The following is a 15,550-nucleotide window of genomic DNA, read 5'->3' on the forward strand; positions in this document are numbered from 1 at the left end:
GAATTTGAATCCCTCCCTCTTGCACCATTCCTCAAGCCACATATTCATCTTAACTATCCTGTTATTTCTATTCTGACTAGCACGTGGCATTGGTAGCAATCCTGAGATTACTACCTTTGAGGTCCTACTTTTTAATTTAACTCCTAGCTCCCTAAATTCAGCTTGTAGGACCTCATCCCGTTCTTTACCTATATCGTTGCTACCTATATGCACCACGACAACTGGCTGTTCACCCTCCCCCTCCAAAATGCCCTGCAGCCACTCCGAGACATCCTTGACCCTTGCACCAGGGAGGCAACATACCATCCTGGAGTCTCAATTGCGGTGGCAGAAACGCCCATCTATTCCCCTTACAATAGAATCCCCTACCACTATAGCTCTCCCACTCTTTTTCCTGCTCTCCTGTGCAGCTGAGCCACCCATGGTGCCATGAACTTGGCTGCTGCTGCCTTCCCCTGATGAGCCATCTCCCCCAACAGTACAACAGGGAAGATTTTTTTTGTCTCACCTGAGTTCGGTTAAAAGCCACACGAGCGAAAACTGCCTGGGAGATGCCGGCTCGCTTCAATTCATCGCGAACCCACTGGTAGATTTCGGAAGACACTTCAGCATTTGACGAAGTCTGTTGTTCTAATGGTTTATTCATGGTTCGGTTGACCGGAGGGTGGTTCAGGTATTGCTGATTTAGGGACTGCTGTGCTAGGAGTCTGTTGACAGCAAATTGTTGGTTTAATATCTGGGCCATAACCAGCTGCTGGTTCACTAGCTGTGGGCTAAGAGGTGCAGAGACAAGTCCAGGATGCAAATTGGAAAGTTGGGGCCTGGTAGCAGGCTGACCACTATGAGGAAGCTGGGCAGGTGACGGTGGCTGGGGTAGTTCAGTACCATTCCCAGGAACTGTTTGTGGTCCAAAGTTTACATGATTTGTTCCTGGCTGTGAAATAGACAGTTCAGACATGGTCTCCATTTCAGCTAGAGCAATAAGGAAAACAAGGTTCAGAAATAAGATATGAAGTGAAAATGTTCCAAGCGACAAATATTAACCATGCAAAAAATAAGATATGCTTTTTATGTATGTTTTGCCACTAATGATAGCTTGAATTAATATTAAAAACTTTATTACATGTGGTAGAACTTTATTAAAATTGCTACAATTCTTTGAGACTCTCAGTAAAACAAAAGCACAGGCTATTAGCCTAATATGGTACATTACATTTATGTCCTATAATTGAATAGGGCACCTTCTCACAAGTAATTACCACAGTTGGAACATTTCATAACAGAAGTGGCTAGCGTGTTGGACTTTCCATCACACCCCACTATCTGGCTCACACTTGAATGTCATATCTGCATATATACAAATACCTTGCAACTGATTGGTTCATATTTCTTATTCATAAAATAGTAACAAATCATAAAGAGGCAGGGAACATATGAACCAAACAAGAGGAAAATGGGTAAATATGCTTCCATTGACGAAACACTAAACACATATGACAACAAGCATGAACAGTCAACAAAATGTAAGAAAGTACTAAATCAGAATGGAAAGTTTTTTTGGTTTTTTTTTTAAATTCGTAGCCAATCGTTCCAATTCTTTGTCAAATCACAAACGCCAGAGGTCACCTTGCACACGCCAAGGATCACTCTGCGCCAATGCTCTTAGCCAAAAGGCCTAGAGCCACTGCACCGTTCCTGGAAGTACTGCAATACCAGGTTCGTGCCATGGAGGTGGATGGGTCAGGTCCCCCACACACCTCCATGGAGGTGGATGGGTCAAGCCACCCAATGGAAAGTTAAATCACTTCAAATCTATCCATACTAAAAATCTTATATCTGTGTGCACTTCCTGTCCATGTAATTTGACTTTCTGTTATCACTTTTTTGTCACACTGGGGTAGAGTTTCCGCTTTGGACGCAATAGCCAACTCCGGTGCAAACTGGGCCCTAAATTGCGCCCATTTTGAAAAATATGCCCCCCACCCCCCTCGAATGTCTGCTCAAACTGATTTGCATATTGCGAACACAAAATGTGCTGTGAAACAGTGCAATCGGGCTACGGTTTAAAACGTAATTTATAAAAATCGATTTTGCTTTAAAAAAAATATTTCGTTGATATATTTAAGAGTAGTAACTTCATAACGTTTGATTAATGCAGCCCAAAATTTGTTTCTCACAAAAAAAACATTTTTAAATCACAGTGTCACTCTATCAGCTGTGAGTAACCCGATTTTAAATTGCTGAAAATAACTTAAAAAAAAATATTAAACTATTTTCTAGTTAGATTGGGGTACAGCAGTCAGTCTCTTAGTAGGTATTATGAAATCATTCAAAACCTCTGAAAACGTACCTATTAGTGTCCTTGTGCTCAAAAATTCCAGCTTATTTTTGAGCCTCCTCAAAGACCTGCAAACGAGTGCAATTAACAGAAACTCCCAATGGTGATTAACTCACCCTGGGGACGTGGCCAGGTTTGGGGGCAGGGCCTGCTTCTAGCATGATGTCTTTATAACTCACGCAAAAGATCGCGGAAACCCGAGTTGGGCTGAAGGCAATTTGCGTTTAAAATTCCGCTATCTTTTGCAACAGTTATGCCAATATCAGGGGGATTGCGCTGAAAAAAAAGCAGCGCAGCCGAGCAACAACTCCAGGCCATTGTATTTATTTATTACATTGTGTGTTTGAAGTTCATTGATATTGATACTTATTGTTCACCTCTGCACAGCATTGCTCCCTGCTCCACGCCCCCACCAGCGAGAACCCCTGCTCAGCAGCCACTGGAGCAGAATTTACTCTAATTCCCCTAGGATTATTTTCAAGTTGCAAGGTTTAAAAATAAACCATTCGTTTAAGAAAAAGTGATACAGGCAGCACTGGCCTACTCTGGGCCTCATTCTGTACCAAGCTCTCCCAGCTACTCAGATACTGCTTCCAGTAGCACCCACCTCGCTGTCTGCCAAAACAGCCATGATTTGGCCCTCCTCTCCCACCCCACTAGCGCTGACTGAGGCTGTGATCTTGGCTCTGCTCACTCCTGATCCAGCCACAATCTTGACCCAAATCTCTCTCCCTTCTGTCTCCCACTGCGACCACAACCTGAGTTCCACTCTCCTCCCGCAGGCTCCTGGTAAGGCTGTGATCTCTGCCCCACTGGCTGCTGCCCAATGCACATACAAATATATGCAAACAAGAGGGAGTTACTCAGTGTCAGCTGTCATGGCCAACTAACGCCCCTTTGTTGCTCTGTTATCATATTGGGTGTTCCGCACTCTCCGAATCTGCAGACTTCTTAATCATATACCTGTACTGCACAGCACTGCCCATATATCTGTACAGCACAGCATTGTCCCCCAGTCATCAAGATCCACGGCGCGGCCCTGGGCAACGTGGACCATTTCCCATACCTCGGGAGCCTCTCATCAACAAGAGCAGACATTGACGACGAGATCCAACACCGCCTTCAGTGCGCCAGTGCAGCCTTCGGCCGCCTGAGGAAAAGAGTGTTTGAAGATCAGGCCCTCAAAACTGTCACCAAGCTCATGGTCTACAGGGCTGTAGTAATACCCGCCCTCCTGTATGGCTCAGAGACATGGACCATGCACAGTAGACACCTCAAGTCGCTGGAGAAATACTACCAACGATGCCTCCGCAAGATCCTACAAATCCCCTGGGAGGACAGACGCACCAACATTAGCATCCTCAGAATCGAAGCACTGACCACATTTGATCAGCTCCGCTGGCAGACCACATCGTTCGCATGCCAGACACGAGACTCCCAAAGCAAGTGCTCTACTCGGAACTCCCTCACAGCAAATGAGCTAAAGGTGGGCAGAGGAAACATTAGAAGGACACCCTCAAAGCCTCCTTGATAAAGTGCAACATCCCCACTGACACCTGGGAGTCCCTGGCCAAAGATCGCCCTCAGTGGAGGAAGTGCATCCGAGAGCACGCAGAAATCAAGTGCAGGCAGCAGAAAGAGCGTGCAGCAAACCTGTCCCACCCACCCCTTCCCTCAAAGACTATCTGTCCCACCTGTGACAGGGACTGTGGTTCTCGTATTGGACTGTTCAGCCACCAAAGAACTCACTTCAGGAGTGGAAGCAAGTCTTCCTCGATTCCGAGGGACTGCCGATAATGATGATGATGATGATGATACCTGTATAAAAATAATTGTTTTAAAATATATTCAAGTGCCAGTCAGTCTTGACTGTCATGTTTTACAAAAAAGGAAAGTTAGAGATCCCCTTGCCCCTCATGCCCCTTCCTCTTCCTCTCTTCCTTCACCTCATTCCCCATTCCTCCCCCTCTCCCAATTTCCCCTTCCCCTTACAACCTCCCATTCCCCATCTCAACTTCACCCAAAATCTGCTCCATCTGGCTGATCATACTGCAGTCACTGCTCCCAACTCTAGCCTACTCTGGTTCTCATTCTGCCAAACTCTCCCAGATGCTTAGATACTGCTTCCAATGACAACAGCACTATCCTCGCTGGCTGGGCTCTAGGCATTTTCCAGCATCCTCTGATTCTTTTGCCAGACCCTCACACCCCTGGACTTCTAACTCTCCTCTGGCCTCTTTACTTTCCCCCAGCCTGTAACCATTCTATGATTCTATCCGCCAGACTTCCACCCCTTATCCAACTCTACCTTCTTCCTCCCTCCCTGTTCTACCTTCTCTCACCCTGCATTAGCTTCATCTCTCTGCCCTCTAACCCTACTCTACTTTCCCGCTTGTCTGCAACCTCTAACTATACTCTAGTTTTCCCCCTTATCTTTTTGGCCTTTAACCTTCCACCCATAGCTTTTGACTCTGTTTTACATTCAACCTCTAGCCTCTTGCATCACGGTCTTCCCATTGTCCAATTATACCCTGCCCTCTAACCCTGATTATCTGAAGACTACACTTGGTCTTAATTCCTCAGGTGCAACATCACAGGATGTTGACCTATAACATAATTAAAGTTTGCGGGCACATTCTGACAACTTTTTCTATTATAAATTCCCATGTCCAAATTTATAGGGTAAACTGCCTATGAAAAACTTGTCATGTTATAATTACATCCTCCCCCAATTCTGTATCACCACCATTGGCAGGATAGCATAATTAAAATATGATCAGTTTACATAGGTAGTTTTCATTATAAATGTGGGCATAAGAATTTATAATGGAATTCAGAACCGAACATAACATTTTAATGAGAACGGAGTTGCATCTGCACACCCGACTCCAATTATTCCCACCGTTTAATCCCACTTCATGTGAAGACTATGCTTGGTCTTGACATCCCATATACAATGCCATGAAAAACTTGTGTTGTAGATAAATAATTCACTCAGTGGTAGCACCCAGTGTTTGATGGATAAAAATCACATCAAAAATTGGCCTGGTTACAGCATCTTCAACTCAACTAGCTGTAAAGGCAATCTATGGAACCTCTTTCCAGCCGACCAGAGGACAAATGTTTTAATCTGGGTTCAACCAGTAAAATGCTAGAGAACCGTTAAATTAAATTATTAATAGTTTGTTTCAGCATCAAAGTGTGTGAATTAAGAGCTTTAAAAAAATGACTGGCCAACGGGGACTGGAATTCCCCGGAACTAGGGGAAGCCTGAAGGTAAAGTACAGGACATCCTGACCCCTCAATGATCGTGCTGCCATGGAATATGAATTTCCAAGGAAATCAGCTAAGTGGATATGACCTTCCAGAGCCAGTCGCATTAATAAACACCAGTTAATTGACTAACCAGCCAACCTCAAATGCCTTTGCTTTTAAGTCTTCTGTTAAAGGGCCTCACCTGAAACCTATCTTTCTCTTTCAGATATTGACCATATGCTATGCATTTCCAACATTTTCTGTTCCTCAATTAGATTTCATGGGTGAATAAGGGTGGCACCTCTGCCAATAAAGAGATTATAAGAAGATTTCACCTGAATTTGCCAATAAAACCAACTGCACCATTTGAGATACAACAGATTCAGAGATGTGAAATCTAAAAATTCTGAATGAGAAGCCTGGATTTGGATTCCTTCAATACTTTCAAGCCACACTCGAACATATTCAGGCAAAAAGTCAAAAGTCCTGCATTCTTACTGATTCAATACTGTATGGTAACCTTAAATCCTGAGTGAGGACAGTCAACCTCGACTGGAGATTTCCCCACATGACACTTTAATGAGTGACTGGAGTCAAAAATAACCCTCTAAGGTTTGTGAACATCAATGGAGCCATTTCCCAGCTGTGTACTGTTCCAGCTAGGGCAGCAATATTTGAAAGTTACAGAAAAATGAGAAAATCAGTATAATGCCTGAAACTGATCAAACAACATGCAGTTCTGCCTGCACTGTACCCATGACTGCACTCATTTCAACTGACCTAGCTATTAACAGTACAGGCAGCAGTCCATTAATACTTAAATACTATACAAAACACTAAAAGCACATTGAACCAGAAGGTCGTACCATTTTTATGTTTAATATGTATTATATGTATTCAATCATTCAAATAGTAAATTAAATAATTATTTCTGGCAATTTATATATACCCTTTGTGCACAGCATGTATTTTAAGATTGGGTAAATTTTCTTGTCTGGACAGTGGACAGTGAAAATAATTCTCAGTTCTACAGAGTTATTCACAAGTCATAAACAATGGTTACTCAAACAAACTTCTACATAAATGCTTAAATGTTATTCTTACTGAATACTTAAAACAACTGCCTTTTATGGTAAAAATTATTGTTATTATTCTAGAGGCAGCAAAGAGCTTCACGGTTTCTATGCCATCTTCACTTATTTACTATGTGGCCTAATCTGGAAATCCAAAAGCAAACACTTGACTGATAAAACACATTAGCATTACATTCACAATGTCACATTATTTTATACAGAGGTCTTCCTACAAACATCTGTGAATTAGTGATGAGCAATAGTTTGGGTTTCAAGTGTCCATTTAAGAGGTATTTACTGTCAGAATCTTTTTTTAGTTTTCCTGATAACTTAAGCATATCCAAAACTATTTGCTCTTTTTTAATTAAAATAGTGCTATTTCACAGAATTATAGTAAAATTTGTCATTGCTTCACTTCACATAGAAAATGCCCATGTAATTTATTTATTGCGTGTTATGTAATACCCTTGGGGTTCGATTCTGAAAACGCATCTGCAATCATTTTTTCATCATAATTGCTGATTCCAGTCGTTAACAATGATCATTTTGGCTGTGAATTATTCTGAAAAGTGTTGCTTCACCTCTTGGTCCTAATACGGTAATTTTCCTCTTGTAGTTCAGCACGCTGATGAATAATATTGAGGCTATGAAAAATAATTACTATAAAAATATTTCAGATTTGAGATGCTCAGAACAAAACAAAAAAAAAGACTAAATTTACTACAGAGAAAATGTCATAATTTCTGGAGGGTTTTTCATTATCGCACCATAGTGTCTAAACCAGTGTTATTTCACACCATGAAGTACTTGAACTAATGCCCCATATAATTCACCATTCTGCTATTCCACTCTATTGGTCTCAAGGGAACAGGATTGACAATGGTGGATAACAGAACTTTTACATTCACTTTTATGCAAGTGCTGACAATAGGCAGCTCTATAAGGTCAAGTGCAGTGCTACTACCATCAAGGCTAGACACTGATCCAGTCATGACAGTGGTACTGTAACACAACCTCAGACAAGTGCTTTCATTTGTAGTGCATGTGATCTCCATTGTCTGGATGTGATCTCCATTGTCTGAATGTGATATCTCTAAGTGTATTTTCCATGCTGGAATTTATATTTTAGACTATTAGAGCACTCATTCACAAATTTCATGTGATTATTTAACAATGTATGTTACTTAAGCTTAATCGATGATTCCTGAGGAGTATACCTAGATTATTTTGTAAAGGTTAAAATTATAGTTTGAAGTACAGATTAAGACATCCTATAGTTTCCAATATCTCTATTGAAATAATTAAATGGAACAGTAGTTTAGCGGATAGTCATCTGTAACCATATATGTACAAACAGTTACAAGTGCAGTGGAGTGGATATTTTTGCATTAAGTTCCAAAACTTCTGCTCTTCATTTTTAAATAATTAACTTGTCCTCTGTCTTCTTACATTCAGTTAAAAATGTTTTGAAGTAATTGTGCAAGTGATTAAAGTTGCTTTATCTAAACAGACAAATGCACGATATTAAACATTTACTGAAAAAGTATGTGCCCATCATTACCATCATAATGAACAGATCAATGATTTTCTTTGCTTACCAAACATATCTTTTGTCTTCTTAAAATGTTTATACCATCTTCCAAATTCTTGACATTTTGCTGCTGATACATTTGCATAGTAAGTGCTGTTTACAATGGAGGAAATCATACTCTGCATTTAAAAAAACAAAACCTCCAGTCAGTAACAAAGGTACACATTACCTCAAACGTTCAAAGCAGTGAAAATGGTAAAAGAAAGCACTTAGACCAGATTTTTACTTCCAAAGACAATCTAGTTTCTAACCATTATTTCAGTAAACAACTTTACTTAACTTTTTCTGGGTACTACATTTGAATATTTTTCTTTCTTCATAAGCACAATCTTATATCATCATCATAGGTAGTCCCTCGGAATCGAGGAAGACTTGCTTCCACTCCTGAAGTGAGTTCTTTGGTGGTTGAACAGACCAATACGAGAGCCACAGTCTCTGTCACAGGTGGGGCAGATAGTCATTGAGGGAAGGGGTGGGTGGGACTGATTTTCCGCACGCTCTTTCTGCTGTCTGCGCTTGATTTCTGCATGCTCTCGGCGTTGAGACTCGAGGTGCTCAGCGCCCTCTCGGATGCACTTCCTCCACTTAGGGCGGTCTTGGGCCAGGGACTCCCAGGTGTCAGTGAGGATGTTGCACTTTATCAGGGAGGCTTTGAGGGTATCCTTGTAGCGTTTCTGCTGCCCGCCTTTGGCCCGTTTGCCGTGAAGGAGCTCCGAGTAGAACACTTGCTTTGGGTGTCTCGTATCTGCCATGCGGACTATATGGCCTGCCCAGTGGAGCTGATCGAGTGTGGTCAGTGCTTCAATGCTGGGGATGTTAGCCTGAATGAGGACGCTGATGTTGATGCACCTGTCCTCCCAGGGGATTTGCGGAGACACCGTTGGTGATATTTCTCCAGCAACTTGAGATGTCTACTCTACATGATCCATGTCTCTGAGCCATACAGGAGGGCAGGTATTACTACAGCCCTGTAGCCCATGAGCTTGGTGGCAGTTTTGAGGGCCTGGTCTTCGAACCATCTTTTCCTCAGGCGGCCGAAGGCTGCATTCTTATAACTGATTTGATCAATGTCAAGTGCTCCTTTGGTGACACCTTGGACATTGTAAAATGGACTTATCACAGCAGGTGATAAAATATTTACAGAATTTATAAAAAGGGAAAAATTCATTGTTGAAAGTTTACAAATATACGTGCAGTTTAGAAGTACCAGGCCTTCACAAAGCAACCCCTTTCTGATGAAAGGTACATTTGTATACCATAATAATTTGGTGTTTAACAGATAGCATCTCATTTAGCTGGGAGTTTCAATCAACTTCCAGGCTGTAGCAATTCAGCTTTTATACAAGTGCCTTCAAGACAATGACTACATTCCCTGATTATATGATTAATTTCCACAAGGCTGTTTATTCAAGCTATAGATTAATATTGCTGTATTTAAATGGTTTGCACAGAATTAATCTAAATGTGGATTAATTTAATATGGCTCTTCTATTCCCGTGAAATCAATTAAAGAGCTGGCTTAAAGTATAAACTTAAAAAAATGTTTTAAACTAAGATTATGTTGTTCTGCATGTCTGATTCCCAACCTGTATAATGTGCATGCATGTGATTTGGAAGTTTGTGTGTTTTACTATGATATGAAGAAGTGTATAAAAAATAATTAAAAGAGGTCAAATAAACAATACTCAACATTCTAAGCTCTCTGTTATTTGTCCTCGTCCCCAAGAGGTTTGCATTTTCATATCACAGCATTATATACTGTAATCATGTTGTTTGAGGGAAGACATTATTTAAAATAAGACTTCACAAAGATGAAAAACATACATAGAAACAATATGAATAAGGAAATCTTAAAAATATTCTGAATAAAAATAAAACAAACTGCCACTTGGTACAAAAATCAAATTTTCAATATATAGCAGGAAATTATTTTGGAAAAAATGAACCTCAATGGGATGAATAACACAGATGTTACAGAAATGACTAACATTGAGACATTTTAATTGATCTACAATTCTCAAGCTAAGCTTACAAACAAACCAAAATGACAAAAAGCTTCAATCTCTTTCAGGAGGATTCTTGCTGCAAGAGTGTGCAGCCATTTGAATATTAGCAGATCTGCAAACCTTTGTCAATTGGAGTCTTAGGCAACATTACACTGATGTTTTGTCTATAATACACTGCAATCCTAAAACTATCAAGAACATTGTTTTATACTAATGTACTGAGCAGCTTAGGTTTTCAGAAAGTTCAAGGTATATTGAAATCAAACAGAAAATTGTACTATAATGAGTCAAAACCAACCAACAAAAATGATCAATGAATACAATGTTAAAGATTACTTGTCTATAGTGGCTACTTAACCTCAATCCTAACAATAAATTAATGACCAGACGCCAACTTTTATTAGATGATCTGAAACGTGGTCTTAAGGGACAAGATTTACTGCGTAATATCTGAAATGAAATTTAACTAAACAAAACAGACATCGATGACACAATTGGTTATCAGCCATTGCATTTCTTTCCATTTCAGTCCAAGGAAAACAATTGTAGTTTCCTTGCTGCCAGCTGTTCATCGTTACAAGCGAATGGAGTTAGCAGCTGATCCATTCCCTGGGTCTGGTGATCTAAATTCAGCACTGGAGTAGTGGTTGCTCTCAGGGAGAGTTTAATTCTTCCTATTAATAATTTGAGTTGGTGTGAGGACAAAACAGAAGTTTTTATTTTGTATACTGAGCATGACTTTTTTGCTAAATCAATCAACAGGAGGGGTTTTACTCCTTTGTAGTCTCCAGTCTGAGAACCTTTTGTCTACAACTGAAGTGTTAGTATCAGTGTTTGGCTTTAAAAAGAAAGACTAGGGGGCGATTACAACAATATTAGTCACATTTGATATATCTAAAATGGTAAATAAGGAAAGGGTTTAATGTCTTAAGCTGTTTAAATGACCAATAAAAACAGATAAGATCACTTGCAGTTCACCTTACATTGAATAGTCAGTGGCAGATATTCCTAATACAGTCATTCTATCCTTAACTTAAAAAATAAAACAGTGATGTTGGTTTTCTTTGAAAAAACTTTTTTTTTAAAACTTTCTCATAAGGTGCTGTGTGGGGGAAAAGAGGTTAACTTCTGTTAATTTGACAATTCTATCATCTTGCAAACACTTGTGGGACTAATTGGAGACATATGATCCTTCCCGCTACCTTCTATTGATTTCAGTAACTGCATCCTGTATAAGGATAGATATGATAGGCTCACCACCATCCCCGCCAGTGCACCTGACCTGGCATAACCAGGCAGCTTGCCATTCAAGTGTTTGCTATTCTAAAATAAAGAAAAATAACTTTACAGTAAGGTCAAGTGATTGCTAATGCACAAATAATACAATATTGCTTCTTCCAAATTTAGCACATTAATCTTGTATATTATTCAGTTATTCTATGGCTGTCATTGCTACTTTCAATGGTCATGAGATCATTTTACACATGTGAAAATTTGAAGTATTATTACCTATACCATGTTGATCCAAAGTAATGCAATGTGTTCCACAATTTATTAAAAGACGTGTTTCCGACTAACAGACCCTAGAGATATCTTTAAGCTGGGAGTCTTTCCCAAAATAACCTTAACGCTGGATAAAATAATCTCCACGTCTTTTTAATTATTCAGGTAGAGTGAAATTTGTCGTATTTGTTTATTATTAAAGTGCTCAGTCAGTCAGGCACGTGGGCATGACTGGAACCATACGTTTCTGTAAAGCTGGAGTCTCAGATATTAGTCACACCCACATGGCTGATTCACAGCTCGAAAGGAAATGTAGTAAACTTTACATTATATATGTTAGTAATTAAAAGGGAATTGAAGCCAGACACAGAGAAGATTATTTGGGAAATAGTTTATAATTCACAAAACAAAATGATAACATTACACAGCATTAAAAAGCCTGCTTAGAGTGATATTACCAAATAATAAAAAGCTGAATAGCTCATCAGTTATGGTGAGTTTTTTCACAAGTGTGCAAACATTGTACTCTCGTGAGCTATACTGGTTTCACCTTCTGAGAGTTCCTGGAGCTCATTTCACCACTGAGCAGCTATCCACTATTCCTTTTAATATTCTTTAGATAAACAAATTTTGTTACAAACTCAAAGCACAAACGTATCATCATATGTGCGCACAGCGAAAAAGAAAGTCTTAATGAAGGCATATAGGCCCGGATATAACAATGTTTCTGACAGCTTATGCTGTTGGAAGCCTACAGAATGGTCCCACATGTTTCAGGTTTCTACGCATGCGCAAAAACACGGATCTTCCAGACTGTCAAGTTTCGCTTGGACATAGCCACCACATCCACTATAAACTCACTTTTTTACTGGCGCAGAGTTGAACTATTTGCTCAGCTACTACCCAGCGAATACCCACGAAACCCTTACGCCAGGTAAAAGCAGGCATAAGGCCTTTTTAAAAAAATCTAGTGTAAGGGTTAAAATTAAATTGTTAACATGATTTAAACATTCATTTCCATTTTAAATTCATTTCGGTAAATTTTGTCCCATTTAACAATGTATCAATTTTTTTTTTTATTACATTTTTATTTTAAATGTTTAATTAAAGGGTATTTTAATTAATTTTGAACCTGTGATCATTTATTTTTATTTAAGTGCTGTGAAATGTTATTTATTAAGTGATTTCTATTATGCTTATGGGGATTCCGTACGTAAATGGAATCCCCCATAAGCATTACAGGAATTCCCCTTTAACATAAGAACATAAGAAATAGGAGTAGGAGTAGGCCATTTGGCCTCTTGAGCCTACTCCGCCATTCAATATGATCATGGCCTCAACTCCACTTCCCCGCCCGCTTCCTATAATCCTTGACTTCCTTATCATTCAAAAATCTGTCTATCTCCATCTTAAATATATTCAATGACTCAGCTCTCTAGGGTTGAGATTTCCAAAGATTCACAACTCTCAGAGAAGAAATTCCTCATCGTTTCTGTTTTAAATGGACGACCCCTTATTCAGAAACTATGCCCCCTAGTTCTAGATTCCCTCATGAGGGGAAACATCCTCTCTGCATCTACCTTGTCAAGCCCCCTCAGAATCTTATGTTTCAATAAGATCACCTCTCATTCTTCTAAACTTCAGTGAGTATAGACCCAACCTGCTGAACCATTCTTCATATGACTACCCCTTCATCTCAGGAATCAACCTTGTGAACGTTTTCTAAACTGCCTCCAATGCAAGTATATCCTTCCTTAAACAAGACGACCAAAACTGTACGCAGTACTCCAGGTGTGGTCTTACCAACGCCCTGTACAGTTGGAGCAGGACCTCCCTACTTTTATACTCCACCCCCTTGCAATAAAGGCCAACATTCCATTTGCCTTCCTGATTACTTGCTGTACCTGCATACTAACTTTTGCATTTCATGTACAAGAACCCCCAGATCCCTCTGTACTACAGCATTTTGTAATCGCTCCCCATTTAAATAATAATTTGCTTTTTTATTTTTCCTACTAAAGTGGATAACTTCACATTTTCCCACATTATAGTGCATCTGCCAAATTTTTGCCCACTCACTGAGCCTATCTATATCCCTTTGTATATTATTTGCGTCCTCCTCACAACTTGCTTTCCCACTTATCTTTGTATCATCAGCAAATTTGGCTACATTACACTTGGGATCCAAGTCATTAATATAAATTGAGGCCCCAGCACTGATCCCTGTGGCACCCCACTAGTTACAGTTTGCCAACTGGAAAATGACCCATTTATCACGACTCTCGGTTTTCTGTTAGTTAGCCAATCCTCTATCCTTGCTAATATATTACCCCCAACACCGTGAGCTCTTATCTTGTGCAGTAACCTTTTGTGTGGCACCTTATCGAATGCTTTTTGGAAATCCAAATACATGTAATCAACTGGTTCCCCTTTATCCACTCTGCTTGTTACATCCTCAAAAAACTCCAGCAAATTTGATTTCCCTTTCATAAAGCCATGCTGACTCTGCTTGACTGCATTATGATTTTCTAAATGTCCTGCTACTACTTCCTTAATGATGGACTCCAGCATTTACCCAATGACAGATGTTAGGCTAACTGGTCTATAGTTTCCTGCTTTCGGTCTCCTTTCTTAAATAGGGGTGTTACATTTGCGGTTTTCCAGTCCACTGGGACCTCTCCAAAATTCAGTGAATGTTGGTAGATCACAACCAATGCATCCACTATCTCTGCAGCCACCTCTTTTAGACCCTGGGATGCAGGCCATCGGGTCCAGGGGACTTGTCCACCTTTAGTCCCATTAATTTGCCTAGTACTTTTTCTCTAGTGATAGTAATTGTTTTAAGTTCTTCCCCAATAGCTCCTTGATTATCAATCATTGGGATGTTTTTAATGTCCTCTACCATGATGAACGATACAAAATATTTGTTCAAAATCTCTGATATTTTCCTGTTTCCCATTATTAATTCTCCAGTCTCATCCTCTAAGGGACCAACGTTTACTTTAGCTACTCATTTCCTTTTATATATGTGTAGAAGCTCTTACTGTCTATTTTTATATTTCTTGCTAGGTTACTCTCATAAGTTATCATCCTTTAGTCGTCCTTTGCTGGTTTCTAAAAATTTCCCAATCCTCTGGCCTTCCACTGTCCTTCGCAAATTGTACGCCTTTGTTTTCAATTTGATACCATTCTTTACTTCCTTAGTTAACCAGGGATAGTTCATCCCTCTCTTGACATCTTTTCTTCTCACTGGGAGTTATGAAATATCTCCTTAAATGTTTACCACTGTTTTTCTACAATCTTACCCTTTAATATATTTTCCCAGTCCACTTTAATCAACTCTGCCTTCATACCTTTGTAATTATCTTTAATTAAGTTCAGGACATTAATTTGAGACCCAGCTTTCTCACCCTCAAACTGAATTTGAAATTCTACCATGCTATCATCACTCTTCCCAAGAGGATCCTTCACTACAAGATCATTATTTAATCCAGACTCGTTACACATTACCAGATCTAAAATAGCCTGCTCCCTGGTTGGTTCCACAACGTATTGTTCCAAGAAACCAAAACGCATACACTCTATGAACTCTTCCTCAAGGCTACCTTTGCCAATTTGATGTGTCCAATCAATATGAAGATTAAAATCACCCATAATTATTGCAGTACCTTTCTTACAAACATCCATTATTTCTTGATTTATACTCCATGTTAGAGTGGCTACTGTTTGGGGGCCTGTAGACCACTCCCACCAGTGACTTCTTTCCCTTATTATTTCTCATCTT

General features: G+C 39.7%; 1 protein-coding gene across 5 annotated transcripts in view; it reads right to left on the reverse strand.

The window, feature by feature from the left end:
* LOC139264575 (DNA-binding protein SATB1-like) overlaps positions 1 to 15,550 on the reverse strand; it is a 160,941-nt gene that overhangs the window by 130,582 nt on the left and 14,809 nt on the right. For all 5 annotated transcript variants that reach the window (XR_011593374.1, XM_070881272.1, XM_070881270.1 and 2 more), the window contains 2 exons: positions 8,265 to 8,376; positions 509 to 972 (listed from right to left, as the gene is read on the reverse strand). Coding sequence is in view for 4 of the 5 variants with exons in the window: in XM_070881272.1 (XP_070737373.1) it covers positions 509 to 972; positions 8,265 to 8,376 (576 nt within the window). In the remaining variant the exon portion in view is untranslated. The remainder of the gene's footprint in view (positions 1 to 508; positions 973 to 8,264; positions 8,377 to 15,550) is intronic.

The sequence above is a fragment of the Pristiophorus japonicus genome, chromosome 5 (assembly GCF_044704955.1).
Source record: "Pristiophorus japonicus isolate sPriJap1 chromosome 5, sPriJap1.hap1, whole genome shotgun sequence".
In the NCBI taxonomy this organism is placed as follows: domain Eukaryota; kingdom Metazoa; phylum Chordata; class Chondrichthyes; family Pristiophoridae; genus Pristiophorus; species Pristiophorus japonicus.